We start from the raw sequence: 15,912 nt of genomic DNA, 5'->3' as shown, positions 1-15,912 counted from the left end.
TTCACAAGTGGGGCTGGAGATGTGGCTCAAGCAGTAGCGCGTTCGCCTGGCATGCATGCGGCCCGGGTTCGATCCTCAGCACCACATACAAACAAAGATGTTGTGTCCGCCAAATACTAAAAAATAAATATTAAAAATATTCTAAAAAAAACCTTCACAAGTTTGATCTTCAGCATCACAAAAATATTAAAATTCAAAAACTCTCCTGAGTTTTAATTGTATCATTTCAAGATATATTCACAATCAAAACCTTTTCCACTGCTTCTTATGAAACCTTTTTCTTTATTTTATTTCTCTGTAGCATTCCTCAATATGGACAGTCCTCAACAAGGACCTCCTATACTTGACATATAAGCATTTTTAACAATTGCTTCCTCACCTATTTCTATCAGTTTTCAGGCACTGTTGTCTTTTCTGGAAAGTAAAACAAGTGGCACAATTCCTGTAGGGAAGATGTCATAATCAGCATAAGCAGTATGAAAGTATCTGCATTGCCATTGTTACACAAAGGCAGGAACAATATCCCATAGCATTATGGAAAATCAAGTACCACAGTAACAACCTCAGCTCCATCATGTTTATTATCATACTACTTATTTGCTGAAAACAACAACCATTTTTTTTAAAAAATGTATCATGATCCTGTGGATTAGGAATTTGGACAAGGCACAGAGGACTGGCTTGACAGGAATTTCCAAAATGGTCTCTTCCTTGCATGTCCAGCATCTCTACTAGGAAGGCCCAAAGAGGTGGGCAGATTGGAACAGTTCAGCCAGGGCCACTTGGAGACACCTGTGTTCACTGTGGGCTGGCTTCCTTGAGTCTCCTCCATCAAATGCCAGGCCACTCCCTCTGGCACAGTCTGTCCGCTGTAACACTTCGGTGTGTGATCTCGCCAGCAAGATAGCAGACATCACAAATGGCAGCTCAGAGCTCCCAGAGAACAAAAGGACATTGCCAAGCCTTGATCTTGGATTTTTAATCTCCAAAATTGTGCGAAAATAGATGTTGTAGTTTCAGCCACCCAGCCTTTGGTGTTTTGTTATGGCAGACCTAGCAGACTAACATACAAGCTCAGATTCAAACGGAAGGGGAATGAGGCCCACCCTCCCGGGGAACAGCATGACTAACTAGATAGCAAGGACTTGTTGGTAGCCATATCTAGAAAACTAATTACCACAATAACGTGATCAGGTTGCTTTTCTAACTCTCGGCACTAAGAAAAATGACCTTGAAGGGCCAAGCACACAAGCCTGCATAAGGAGGGTGCCTGCATCTGGGAGAAGAGAATAAGAAATAGACTGATAAAATTACCTACTCCCAGAATTTTCTGAAACCTCTTAGAGTGCAAGGAATTATTTAGCTTTTGTCCTTCTCACTTTGTTCTCTTGTTGTCCCTGGGCCATCCCTCTGTCATCTCTTTCACCCCTGCTCTGTACACATTGGTTATGGGAGGACACTAAGAAAAGAGATATCAGCAGTTTTGTTGACTTGTCTCTGTGATACAGAAGATGAGATGCTCAGATTTTGATGTGTTCATAATGGCTTTTTATTGGATGATTGTTGCCCCCCCACCCCTCCCTGTGAAGTCTTTTTTATTTATTTTTATTTTTATTTGGCTACTACTGTCCTTTCCCTGCTTCCCCTCCATCAACTCTTTCTTGTATGTTTTCTCTGTTTGTAATGGCAGATATAGGGCTTTTAAATCTTACTTGTTTTATAAAGTGGGAGCATCTTATTACTGTTTCTGCAACTTACTTTTTCCATTCAATAAAACAGCTCTCAGAAATCCTCCATGTCAACTAGTAGAGCTCTAATTCCTTCTTACTAAGGGCTGCTTTAATTATATTTTCTTATAATAGTTATTTACTTTGTCTCCAAATGCTGGTGATGCTTCAAGAAGCATCTTTGGACCTATATCCTTCTGTGTTGGTGTTTATATTTCCAGAGGGTAGAATTCTAAGCGCGAGATCACTAGATTGGAAGAATGTGCATCTTTAACTTCAGTAAATGTTGCTGGTTCATTTCACAAAAAGACTAACAATTCACATTTCATCAATAATGTACATCTCTAATCCCTACCTAGAGAAATATTACTATTCTTTTAACCAGTGCCAATCTAATGTAAGTAAAATGATTTAGGGGCACTTGCTTTAATTCATGGTTCCTTCACTCCTGGTGAATTAAAGAGTTTTTCATGAGTTGTCATGTGGATTACTCTTCGTGAATTACCCCTTTGTACTCCTCTCCATTTTACTGTTGTGCTGTTAGCTCTACCTTATCAGCTTGTGAGATCCCTTTGCATGTTTCAGAAATCAATCCTGTTTGCCCTCTGCATTTCACCTCTGTCTTCCAAAGCATTTGTCGTACAAAAGTTTTTAACTGTTATCTGCTAAAATATATCTTTTAGCTTCTGGATTTCCTTCTTGCACTTGCATTCCTAGGAAATGCTACTTTACTAGATCACCCAATGCAAGCAGAATACCTTTCCCAACAGAAGACTACTAGTAAAGCCCTGTACTATCTGTTCTTTACCTTGGCTATGCACTGTAGCTCTGATTTTTCCCCCCTCTGGGTTTGTCTTCCCAACTGTATTTCAAGCAGCTAGAAAGAGCAAAAATCACTTCTTAAAACCTTTCTATGGTGATTTATGCACTTGCCATGCTGAGATCAATATTGTTCACTTCCTATTTATTTGCTTCAGTTTTGCACAAGTTCCAGCCACCCTCCATTCCTTTTATGATACTGACTTCACATCACAATCATCTGAGGAGCTTCTTTAAAAAACAGATGCTTAGGGCAGCCTATAACCTAATTGGCTAGACTCTAAGGTCTAGATGATTCTGTTATACAGCTGGTCTTGAGAACCTCTGTACTAGAAGGTGATGTGCTTAAACATCTTCATCTCCACCCAGGCAAAGAAGTACTTAGCATGGAGCAGTTGGGTAGAGGAAATTGATCCTAGCCTTCAGGAACTTTCAGAAGAATGGCCTGTTGATATAACTGCAGTATTTAGTATGCAAGTATGATCTAACCAGCCTGAGACATGCATTGGAATACAAAAGAAATGAGTAATTGATTCAGCTAGCAGTACCAGACGCCTAAGTGCTGCATCATATGAAACTTTTGGACCAGTTTGATGTAGCATTTATCAGTTATCACAAGATTTTGTAGAATCTGGCGTTTGTAATTTTAAAAGGAATCTTGGACCCTTTTATACCCAATCTTATAATTCCATTGGGAAAATTCCTCAAAATGATGTCCAGAGCTCTATTTATAGTATTTGCAGTTATTTGCTAAAATATCAAACCATGGGCAATAACTCATGCAGTTAGGGTGCATTGGAATCTCAAATGTCCATGACTCCTTCTTGCCCAGAGATGAGTTGATGAACTATATCCTATCTTTTCTCATGAGAAGTAAATAAAAATCTGGGAAAGAGGCCTAGAGTGTTAACTTAGCAAAATCAGTTCACACAGCAAACATGAAGGATAGAGGATAATGCCCTTCCCCCCATATCAAGAATTCATTATCTGTTATATTTTTATGGAATTTGAAAGAAAAATATTATGTATGTGTTTCAAAAGCCTACACACATGCTTCCTTAAAAAATAGAGATTTAGCTCACTTTACTTTTTTGGATACAGGTTCTTTAATGGAGCAGCCAGTCAGTCTGCAAACGTGGTTTCATCTGATGCTCTACAGACCCTAGCTCTGAAGCCAGTTAACTCTTCCTGCTGTCCAGGTTTGGGCTAGCTAGTCACCCTCATGATGCTGGACTTCCTGGCTGAGAATAACCTCTGTGGCCAAGCAATCCTGAGGATCGTTTCCTGTGGCAATGCCATTATCGCTGAGCTGCTGAGGCTGTCCGAGTTTATTCCTGCTGTGTTCAGATTAAAAGACCGAGCTGACCAACAGAAATATGGAGATATTATATTCGATTTCAGCTATTTTAAGGTGCTCTCTCTTTCTATAGCATCTGTATTGCTGTCTTTTCTCTAAAAGCATGCTTTTCTTTGGGAACCATTCTTAAGAGGTCGGGGAACTATAGAGAAAGAGTCAAAGAGGACAACTTTTGAAACAAAGTTAATATTATCTTTCAACTTGAAAATAAGATGCAGGCATTGTGTAGAAAGCAATATAATAAAATTTTAAAAGATAATTTTGGCATAATGTATTTCACTTTGAAGTACTCGCACTTAAAAGCATGCTAATCTTGGTTGCAATTCAAGTTCATTTCTTTAAAGGGATTTGTATCTAGGCTTCTGTTGTCCTCATTACTTTCTTTTGCTCTGCTTTAAATTTTTGATAGGTAAGAAGAAAGGAACAGGGCTGGGGTTGTGACTCAGTGTTAGAGCGCTCACCTAGCATGCATGAGGCACTGGATTCGATCCTCAGCACCACATAAAAATAAAATAAAGATATTATGTCCACCTAAAACTAAAAACTAAATATTAAAAAAAAAGAAGAGAGGAACAAATTTTTAAAATACTATTTAGAGATTGTTACCAACAAGGACACTTTCATTGGTATTTTACATAAATGTCTCTGTGTTTTGGGTTTTTTTTTCCTTAGGGTCCTGAGTTATGTGAAAGCAAATTGGAAGCTAAGCCGGAGCTCCAGGATTTAGATGAAGAATTTCGGGAAAACAACATAGAAATTGTGACCAGATTTTATTTAGCATTTCAAAGTGTACATAAATATATTGTAGACTTAAACAGGTATTGATTACTTTAGTAAATAGCTCATTCTGGTAATAAATAGGTGAGGGAGAAGGGACCCAGTAGAATATGCACGTTTTTCTGAGTTACTTAAAATTTACTCATTTATGCCATATGTGTATTCTTTTCCTTCCCGGGACACTGGGCTTCCTAAGACTTGAAACTATTATAGATTCCCCAAAACCACACACCAAGCCCCTTGTCTCCTCCTTGAGCTTTCTCATGCTCTGGTCAGCTCTTCCATCTCACTCTGGCCTGACAGGGCCCAGGTTTTATTATAATATCCTGCTCTTGGGAGTATCATAAACTTGGTTATACCAAGTCATACAGCTTTCGGCCCTCTAGATTTTTCATCATACTCTAGCATATTATATAGAAGTGAAAAGGGGTGAACTGGCTTATTTTGTAAGTTCACTTTCTGACTCTCTATAATTCTTGAGAGTTTATTATTCATTAACCTTTAGACAACTTTTCAATGTTCCTATGTACACCTAAGATTTAGAGATTTAGAGATTGTTACCAAACTTATAATTCATGATCAGGACTAAGGAATATTCCTTTTATGTGACATTTACAACCATAAATATCAACTTGTGGCCCTAAATCACTGTGAATTACAGATCATAAGACACTAAGGTTCTTAAGAGCATGAAGGGCCACAAACTAGTTAAAGCCAGAATGTCTGATTTCCTGCCTTATTTTTAAAAAATCTTTCCTTCTTCAAAGATGTTAAAGTTTCTATTGTACATGAATAAGTTGCTTTGGGTTTTCTTTTCTAGATATCTAGATGATCTCAATGAAGGTGTTTATATTCAGCAAACCTTAGAAACTGTGCTTCTCAATGAAGATGGAAAACAACTTCTAGTAAGTAATTCTGAACACAAAAAGTAGAAATGCAAGAACAGAAACTCTTTACTTGCCCTATAAGTCGCAAACACATACAAAATGTCATTCTTTAAAAAGAAGCCAATAACCTGATAATTATCTTTTAGCTAGCAAGTTCACATATGAGTTTAGAACATAGACAGTGAATAAAATTATAAATGAATAAAGGATTCAATTATAATGTGGAGGTTATGAACTTCCTTAGAAAGAATTCTATCTTCTTTACCTTTTGCATCCCAGACATCTAGTCTGGTACCTAGTACATACTAAACAATTAAAAAATGTTATTAAATATGTGAATGACTTTATGATGAAGAGATATCAGAATATTGGGATTTCACTTTGGTATCCCAAGCAAAATCTAAAAAAATAAGCCAACGGAAAGATAATCACTATGAATTAAAATTTGTTTTGAGTAAATTCTCAAAGCCCATTCTGCATGGAAGGTGAGAACCCTTTGCAGAAAAGTTACATTTTCCTTGAAGTATAAAGGACCAATTAAACCAAAGCTGTCTTTTTCACCATTGTCATCTTTGCTCCTTACAAATGAATACTCCTGCGAGTTGTCCACTATCTTTTCTCTTCATAGTGTGAAGCCCTGTACTTATATGGAGTTATGCTGCTGGTCATCGACCAAAAGATTGAAGGAGAAGTCAGAGAGAGAATGCTAGTTTCTTACTATCGATACAGGTATCCCTGGGCTAGGCTTGCACACCCCAAACCCCATTACTGGTGAAATGTGGTGTATGTGCTCATAATACTACTGGGAACAGTGGCAATGTGGTATAGAATGTAAAATATATGTAGGAATATAGCAGTTACTTAACATTTTACATCATAGTAAATGATTATGCATCAAATAACTTGTATATATAAAAAATAGTACTATAGATTATTAGAGATAAAAAGATTATCATGTCTATCATAGTAACTCAATTTTTTAAAAAAGGAATCTGAATTCTGAATTGTCTATCTCAAGGATAGGTTTCAAAGAACTATGGAAGTCTTACGGACTTTTTTCTCTGTATTTGCTAAGTTTTCAAATATGCCTTCTCGGCAGACATAAACAAATGTGTTTTCTGTTGTCATTTTCAAGTCAATGACTGAAAAGTTATCATTCAAGATCAGGTTGAAACTGAATTCTCACCCATATATACATAGACACAAAAACAACATGCAGTGCTTATCCAGGATCTTGTGTTATGTGTGTCTGTTCAGAACTGTGAGTCTTCGGGAAGTAGAGTCTTAAAAACAGAAGACCCCTCACCAACTTTTTATTTTCATTATCCAGAGTACAGTTCAATGAATAAGTCAGAAAGTAGACACAAGGTCCATGCAGGAAATGGATTCAGGAAAGAAACAGTCAGTAACCAGAAATCATTTAAGAACTTGGGCTAAATAAATGAGGAATAAAATTAACATTTCCAAACTTAGAAATTAGGACAAAATAAAAAGAGCAAGAGAAACAGAACAGAAAAGAGATTATTCAAGACATTATATTTTCTTTTTTTTTTTTAAATATTTACTTTTTAGATGTAGATGAACACAACACAATGCCTTTTTTATTTTTATGTGGTGCTGAAGATCGATCTCGGGTCCTCCCTGTGCTAGGCGAGGACTCTACCACCGAGCCACAATCCCAGCCCCAAGACATTAAATTTTCTGTAACATTGTCTCCTTAGCTATAAATTCATCTAGGCTTCTCACCTCACCTGCTTCTTTTCAGCTTTTTTGGTATCTGAAGGAAGTATCTACCAGTGTGTGTCATTCATTCACATTGGTTTGATCATAAGCTGTTGTAACATCCATGTTTTTAAAAATGAAACTTGAATAACCTTGCCTACATTTCTGAAAGTACTTAGAAAAGTGAAAGCAATTTGTAATGTAAAGGAGAAGAAAAAAAATGCCTGTTTAACAAGCCCAGCTTTGAAAACAGACATTGTCCCTTTAGGCAACACAGCTAGTTCATTAGAACATGAGTGCCCATTTTGAAGACACCTTGAGCGATTGCAGGTCAGTGTTGTGAAGGAGGTACTTCCATCAAAGAGCAGGTCAGCTCAAGTCCAAGATTCTTTCAGTCTAGCTTACTTCTTTCAGAGTTCACTCTTCTACCCTGAAAATTTCAGGTATTTTTATTAATCCCTATCAAGAGATCAGCATGCCAAGAAAAGCCAGTTAAAATATATACCACTTTAAATTGAAATAATTAAAAAATGTTTTTAATTTGTATAATGTTAGTTTGGTTTCATGTTCTTCATCCATAATTCTGAAAATCAAAGAGCCCTGAAGAAATCTACATATATGAATGTACAGACACACAGTAACACATTTGGCAGCCAAAGCTGATCTGACCTGAAATTGTTTAGAGTCAGAACCTACTCAGAACAGAGATGAGGCAGTTTCACTAATCTCGATTTTGTGAATTTTTATAAATTTTACTCCAGAACTATTAAACATGTGTCAATTGTGGTATGTCAACTTGATTCCTGCTGCAGTGTTGTATGGCATATGATCAAATCATATAATTTTCATATATTTGAAAAATACTGTATTCTGAAATAAATCCAGCCTCAAGGATTTTAGGAAAGAAATTGTTGACTTTACTTAGGACTAATACTTACAGACTTGGGGACATGCGAGTTTCTAACGTGTGGTTTTATTTCCCGTTGTGAATGTGACAGTGCGGCCCGATCTTCTGCCGATTCAAATATGGATGATATTTGTAAGCTGCTGCGAAGTACAGGTTATTCCAGCCAACCAGGAGCCAAAAGGCCACCCAACTATCCTGAGAGCTATTTCCAGAGAGTACCTATCAATGAAGCCTTCATCAGCATGGTCATTGGCCGGCTGAGATCAGATGATATTTACAATCAGGTGGGAATTAAGTCTAGTAGGACCTTAATAGTTTAAAAAGACTGAATTCACTTTCTTCCTCAGTTAATCCTTTCCTTCCTTCTTTTCAAAAAGAGTAAAACAGCATCTAGAAATAATTTCTTAACACCTTTTAAGCTAGGCTGTAGGATAGAGGAAGGAAGGATGTTAATTCTGGGAGAAGCAGAAATTTCAGGGAGAAGATGGGATCTGAGCAATTGGAAAGAAGATTATTCTTTCAGTCACTCATTCAAGAAATTTTACGTGGTTTATGCCCATTCATGTGCTGGGTGCTCGGGTTGTGTCACTGAAGAAGGCAGGCCATGGGCCCTACCCATAACAAGCAAGTAACTTAGGGGGAAAGGTTCCCAAGGAAGGAATTACAGTAAAGCAAGTTGAGTATTGTCTTAGGGGAAGCACAAGGTGCCACTGGTGCATTGAGCAGTGACAGCAAGATTACAGCAGGTGTCTTAGGGGAGGGTGACGGGAGTCCAGGCAAAGTTCGCAGCCTGAGCAGGGCTGGAAAGATCCTTTAGTTTGAAAGTTCTCTCAGCTGTCCTTGTCAGGGGGTATATGACTCATTACTTAAATGAATACCAAAGAAAGTTACCATTTGCCTCCATTGTTCTGAAGAACAATGAATTATATATTTTTACTACTGGAAGGGAGTAGAGCTGGACCTAGGATGACTGGATATCACCTATACAAACCTGCTTTCAAGGGTCCTTTAGGTAGCCTGTTAGTTTTTATACCAATATGTTAAGTCTAAATAAGATTATTTTCTTCTCCAGACAACTTAAAATTAGAGGATGCCCACAAATGCCAGGCCTTCCTAATATTTAAGGATATTCACTAAGAAGTCAATCTAAACTAGCTTCGTAGGAATTTTTTTCACGTACATTTTCATTATTTTTCACGGTCCTACAAAGTAGATGATGCATCATCCCCATGTGCCTCCTGAGAAAAGTAAGCCTTGGAGAGCTTAAATCATATTTCACAAAGTCACGTGACTAGAGAACAGGCACATTTGCTTTCAGGTCTGTGTGAATTGAACCTGAAGCCTGTGCTGTTTGCCTCTGTACATCAGTCGCTCATTATACCTCTGCCTCCAACTTGGTTCATTTTGTCTGTGTCTTATGGAAACATGTTTCAATTTTCTCCTTCCCTGTGACGCTCGTTAACACGGGGCTGTGCTCTGTGTTACCCCTCTCTGTCGTGTATGTCCCCCATCTCTGCTCATGGCTCATGGAGCCAATTCTCTGTCTCCTGGTAATTTGAAATTGGGCCTGAAAAAGTCTCTGCCTGAGGGTTTAAATATTTCACTAAAAATAAGCACTGTGCAAAGTTTGGAGTTTGAGGGCAGCCTCATCCAGCCAAGTATGTGAAGAACAGTCTGGAGAGGAGAAAGTTGAGCAGACACATCAAGGAGAAAAAGAGTGAAGACATTGTAAATGCTCTTCCTGTGGCCTGCCCACAGGATCCATACAGCATGGCTGTGTCTATGATAATGTGTCCCCTTTCTGCTTGTGCAACTCAAAATGATAGGTGCTGTCTGCAGCCAAAGCTTCCTAATACTTGAGGGGAGGGTCTCAGGGGAACTTCAGCTTTTAAAAGGCTGAAAAAAAGGGCTGAGCGAATCACCTTGAGATGGGGTGGTATCTGAAAAAAATACAATTTTCCAGTTGTATCTAGAAAACCAAAGGAGAGAATTCCACCCTTCAAGATTTAAAGTGAGAATTCTAAAAGGCAGTCATTGAATTGAACTAGGAAATTCATTGGTATGATTAATGGTAGAGGCCAAGTTTCAGTGAGTTGCAGATCAGGGAGTAATAAAATAGCAACAGAGTCTGTCAGTTTTAAGGATTGTCTTTGCTTGAAAAGACACAGATATGGACAGCTTGTGGGTGATGCCAGGTTAGGACTTTTTTTTTTTTTTTTTTTTTTTTTTTTTTAGGAAATTACATAGAATGGTAGCAGAGTCAAGGGTTGAAAGGAACAGAGTATTATGGGGTTATAGATAAGAAGGAAGACCCTGGGTACAACCTGAGAATTGCTTCCAGTGTGCCCATGATCTTGAAAGATGGGCTTTTGGAACACTGTTGATTCCCAGAACAGATAATTGAGTTCAAGCATGAGTACCTTCAGATGTCACCAACACTTCCCTCTGGGGCTTGCATTACAGGTCTCAGCATATCCCTTGCCAGAACATCGCAGCACTGCGCTGGCAAATCAAGCCGCCATGCTGTATGTGATTCTCTACTTTGACCCTTCCATTCTTCACACCCATCAAGCAAAAATGAGAGAGATCGTGGATAAATACTTTCCAGATAATTGGGCAAGTATTACTGATTTTCTTTCTCTCTCTCTCTCTCTCTGGCAAATTTGTTGCAGAATCAACTTTCTAGTCTTTTGGCCTTGAACTCAGAGGTCAATATGTTGTAAATAATGGGACATAAAGTCACTTAGGCAAAACTACTTTAAGAATGTTGAAAATGTAATAAATCATACCATAAAGGACTAAATCAATCAGTAAAATTTCCTAACAAACCCATTAGTATTTTCTTTAAATGGATACTCTCAAGGCAAAATGATGTGTTAAAAATGTGTCTTGCTGTAGCTACTGAGAGTGCAACTAAGTTACATGAGGATTTAAAAAATTTTTTTCTATTTTATGGATCTAAGCTAGTAAAATTAGTATCTAATTGGTTGTTTTTTGAATAAGAATTTTACTTTTATAATAAGTTTTATTTACAAGATGACTGTAGTAGAATTATTAAGATATTAATATTTACATTACTGCATAAACATGTCACTGAACAATATTAACTCTTAAAGGAATGAAACTGACTTAACATACCTAATTAATATAAAATATTTTTCCTGCACAAAGAGGTTTTATCAAAGTGCAATGAGTTGAATTATATTCTCAGGTAGCAGATTTATTTCACTTCTTATTACTGAATCATACTATTTGTCATTAGAAACCTTTAATTTCCTGACAAAATAAAAAGAACCTATAATTAGGAGGTGATGGTTCCTATCCACCCATGAATTATACTTACAAGCTCAGAATTGAAAAACCAAGAGAAAAACTGGTAGTATTGCTTCATGTTCCTAAGCTTAACAAAGAAGTTTTGATCATACTATAATTATAAGCATATTTAGTATTAAGGAAGGTCAAAGTCCAGTTTTATGTTACCTGTTATATATACACCTAAAAAAACACTCTGCCACAAACACCTGACATCCAGGGTTAAAAAAAAGATATTCCAGGCAAATATCAACCAATAAAAAAATTAATGAGAAAATATCATACAAAAGAAAATGTTAAAGAAAAACATGAACATAGATTTTTAAAGTATCATTTATAATATTAAAAGGAATGATCCATTGAGGTGAATTAACAGTCATGAATTTATATACAGTCAATAACATACTCAATATATATGAAGCAAAAACTCATGGATTCGTAAGGAAAAATGGACAAAATCATAATTATGGTGGAAAATTTTAGTACATCTCTTATTATATAATTCTGTTTTCCCAAAACTATGTACTGAATGTTCTATATATTTTGAAAAGGACACATATGTGAAAATTAGATACATATCATGAGGAAAGTCAACAAAGTTAAAAACGAAAAAGGTTTTTGATCGCCTGTATTTTTTTCCTATGGTGTGACTAAATTAGAAACCAGCATTAAAAAGAGATTTTTAAATGTTTGGAGGAAAGTACACACCCAAATAACTCTTGTGTTAAAAGAGAAACATAAAAACTATTTAGCATTGCCCAGTATCAAAGTACTATGAAACAAAGCTGTGCTCAGTGGTTAAAGCTGCTTTTAATAGAAATGTGTAACCCTATGTACATTACCAAAACCAAGAAAGAATACAAATAAATGGGTCAAACATTAAGTTCAAGGTATTAGAAAAAGTCAAATAAAAGATAGTCAATAAATATGTGAGCAGACATTTTTTGAGTTAGAGAAAAAGGAAAGGAGGAAACCAACACAATCAAAGCTAGTTTTTTGAAGAGCTATAAAATAGATATTTACCAAAACTGATGAGAGTGCAAAAATGCAATGTTAAATGTTAAGTTTGGAAAAGAAAACCTAAGGTACAATAAAGATTTTTTTTAATTGTAAGAAAATCTGTGAACAATTTTATTAATACATTTGAAAATGTAGAATAAATGGATAATTTATTATTTGAATTTGACTCAAGAAGGGAAAGGAAATATGAATAGACCAACATTAAAGAAATAGAGTTGGTGATCAAATCTCACCACCAATCAACTGCCCCCCCACATACACACAGAAAAAAGACAACCCCCAGGATTCATTATTATTTTAAAATTTGTTATTATTTTAAAATAATTGATAAATGCTTTTAAATTTCTCAGTTTGAATATGATAAATAGCCATAGGATTTTTTTAAAAACTTCTAGGAATCCTCAACAATTTTCATGAACATAAGGGATAGAAATGTTTGGGAAACCTGCTATAGTCAAAGTCATTGTTTTGTGTCCCCTCCCTAGTGCACCCCTTTTTCTTTTCCCTGTAGGAATCTAACACACAGCAGTTTGAACGGAAACTTTTTTGTTGTTTGCCACAGTCTGGCTGGGCACAATTCACAGGCCACTTATCAAGCAGAAACAACTTTATTTTTAGAACACACACTCCGCACCACATGAGCTCTTCAGGAATTCCCTCAGAGCCCAACTGCCACCACCGGCTTCCCACAAGCCTCTCAATCCCCACCACTCCTCCTGCTCTTGAGGCCGATTGGCTGGGTCGCGTGGGCGGAGCCAAAAGAGTCCCCCAATGAGCAGCTCCTTGGTCTGAAAGGGCAGGGAAACAGCCCAATGAGCATCACCGCAGAGGAGCCAATCACCTAGCAGCTGGAAATTTGCTGGAGCCACTGTGAGCCAATCATCAGCTGGCAGCTGGAAGTTTGCTGGGGCCCCGTCGGCTGTGGCTCTCAACATCTCCCCCTCTTGTTTAAACAACAAGCATGTGGCTTAGGGACCGTGCCTGCCTTAGGTTGTCCAATACTACATACGGTCCTTACCCGTCATCGGATGAGCTGACCTCAAGGCATCAGCCTCCTGTCTTAGGTTGGTACCATTGCAATTGGATCTTACCCGTCATTGACTACCAGTCCAGCATACAGCCACACCTGTGGATATAGGTTTTTGTACGGGGGGGGGGGGGGGGGGGGGGAGGTTCTCTGTTGGCTCCCAAATTTTAGCTGAACCACCATCACAAGCAGAAGGGAGGAGGATACACCAAGCCAAATGAGCATCACCGCAGAGGAGCCAATCAGCTAGCAGCTAGAAGTTTGCTGGGGCTGCTGTGAGCCAATCATCAGCTGGCAGCTGAAAGTTTGCTGGGGCCCCTTCGGCTGTGACTCTCAACAGTTGTTATTTTTTCATGTGTAGCAACCTTGTCACTCTTGTTCCAAAGTGCTCATAAGGAAGTTTCCTTACTTGTATATATGGAAAATCTTGGGTTTTCATTGATGTGAATTCAAACTAGAAAGAGAAAACAATGTTTTATGCAACTTCATATTTTCCCAACCCCTTGCCTGAAAGTGAACAGATATTGAACAAATACTGAATGAATATCTCCTCTTTCAGGTAATTAGTATTTACATGGGAATCACAGTTAACCTAGGAGATGCTTGGGAACCTTACAAAGCTGCAAAAACAGCTTTAAACAATACCCTGGACCTTTCAAACGTCAAAGAACAGGTAGGTTTTGGCTAATTAGGGAGAATCTCCTCAGAACTGCTAAGCTGGCTTATGAAGGAGGAAATGAGCTAAGTAGATTTCCCAGAGCATTTTAAAAATGTCCACATAGACATTTTAGTGCATGACTAATGGAAAGTAAAATTTGCATTTTAGAATAAGATAAAATAATTATATGTTCTTAACTTATGTAGTACAGTAAATTGTAGACTTGGGTCCTCAGAAAGGTTGAGTACCCTAAGATGAATCACTGAAATATAAGGCTCCAACTGACTGTTTAGTCTTACTTAAAGATCAGGTCCTGTAGACATAGCTAGTTTCACCAGTGGCTGGGATTAAAGGTTTTTTTTTAGTAGGGTCAATGCGAAAGATGGTAATTGAATGTAGATAATACTGTCACTATACTTTACAGTGGTTATCATTTCTGAGGTACTAATTAGCTTATTTAAGCAATAAGACTGAAGACTTTCATTTTTTAAGTTTAGTGGCTATATCCTGTCTCTTTGATAAAAGCACTAGGCAGAAGGAAATATTTGAGTCAATGCAGAGATGAAAATAATATTAAGGTATATATTTGATACTTCTGAATGGCTATATTCCCAACCAGGCTGTCTAGGTTATTGAGTTTCCAGTGTATAAAAAATAATATTCTAAAAACTTTGTCATGTTTTATTCAAATAAATTGAATTCCATAAGTAATGTACAAAATTATTTCAGTTGGCATATATCCTAGAAATCTATCAGAGAAAGTGGCATTTCCATACTTCCTGACATCAGAGCCTTAATTTTTCATGACTAAAGCTCCTTTCCAAAATTGCATTTTTTCCACTGGTATTATTTTAAGAAGTTTCTTGATAGTTTTAAACTAGCTTGGCTAGTTTAATAATGTTTAACATTTGTTTCTTGATTTAGTAAAACAAAATGACCAAATTTCTAAAAGCCTTATTTATTTGAAAATTCAATTTCGGTACACTGAGTTGTGTTTTCTTATTAAGGTTTATATGCCTATAGAAGTCTCATCTTTTAACTGTATCTGCTGTACGCTGCCTCTTTTCTCAACAATAATAGGATAGGCAATTTATCTTTTGTCTTTATTCTTCTTTTCCATTCAAGTTGAGAATAGAAGGAAGCAGAGAAGCCACCTGGTCCAGTTCTCCATTTGACATTTGAAATGGAGTATGCAGAGGCTAAATCCAAAGTCACCCAGTGTTCTTTTCAAAAATGCCCAATAAACCAGTTGCCCTTGAGCCTTATAAATACAATCAATATGTTATTCATTTCACATAGAAATGTTATTATCAGAAAGAGAAGAAGGTAGGAAGGCTGGATATTATTTTTTAATGATCTAATTGAATGTGATTCATTTTTAAGATAAATAACTTTCTAAAATGTAATTTGAGTTGTTTCTGCCCCCCATAGGCAAGTAGATATGCTACTGTCAGTGAAAGAGTACATGCTCAAGTACAGCAGTTTCTGAAAGAAGGTTATTTAAGAGAAGAGATGGTTCTGGACAATATCCCAAGGCTTCTGAACTGTCTGAGAGACTGCAATGTTGCCATCCGATGGTTGATGCTGCATACAGCAGACTCAGGTAATGCACAGAGGGGTGGCCATTTATTTTGCTCCACATGAAAGTTTTAAGAATTAAGATCTACTTTAGGATGCAAAGTTGTTTAACGGGGAGGAG

General features: G+C 37.1%; 1 protein-coding gene across 2 annotated transcripts in view; it reads left to right on the top strand.

The window, feature by feature from the left end:
• Washc5 (WASH complex subunit 5) overlaps window positions 1-15,912 on the top strand; it is a 57,243-nt gene that overhangs the window by 5,339 nt on the left and 35,992 nt on the right. Inside the window, exons 2-9 of one of the 2 annotated variants that reach the window (XM_076835906.2) lie at window positions 3,648-3,957; window positions 4,576-4,721; window positions 5,501-5,585; window positions 6,196-6,296; window positions 8,288-8,480; window positions 10,660-10,812; window positions 14,115-14,228; window positions 15,645-15,816. In XM_076835906.2, coding sequence (XP_076692021.1) covers window positions 3,769-3,957; window positions 4,576-4,721; window positions 5,501-5,585; window positions 6,196-6,296; window positions 8,288-8,480; window positions 10,660-10,812; window positions 14,115-14,228; window positions 15,645-15,816 — 1,153 coding nt within the window. In that variant the 5' untranslated portion in view covers window positions 3,648-3,768. Of the gene's footprint in view, window positions 1-3,647; window positions 3,958-4,575; window positions 4,722-5,500; window positions 5,586-6,195; window positions 6,297-8,287; window positions 8,481-10,659; window positions 10,813-14,114; window positions 14,229-15,644; window positions 15,817-15,912 lie in introns of those variants that run through there. The other variant, XM_076835907.2, reaches the window with a different exon arrangement.

This window comes from Callospermophilus lateralis, chromosome 16, assembly GCF_048772815.1.
Source record: "Callospermophilus lateralis isolate mCalLat2 chromosome 16, mCalLat2.hap1, whole genome shotgun sequence".
Lineage (NCBI taxonomy): Eukaryota > Metazoa > Chordata > Mammalia > Rodentia > Sciuridae > Callospermophilus > Callospermophilus lateralis.
Note: the sequence above shows the minus strand (reverse complement) of the source record. Positions and strands in the feature narration are given on the sequence as shown.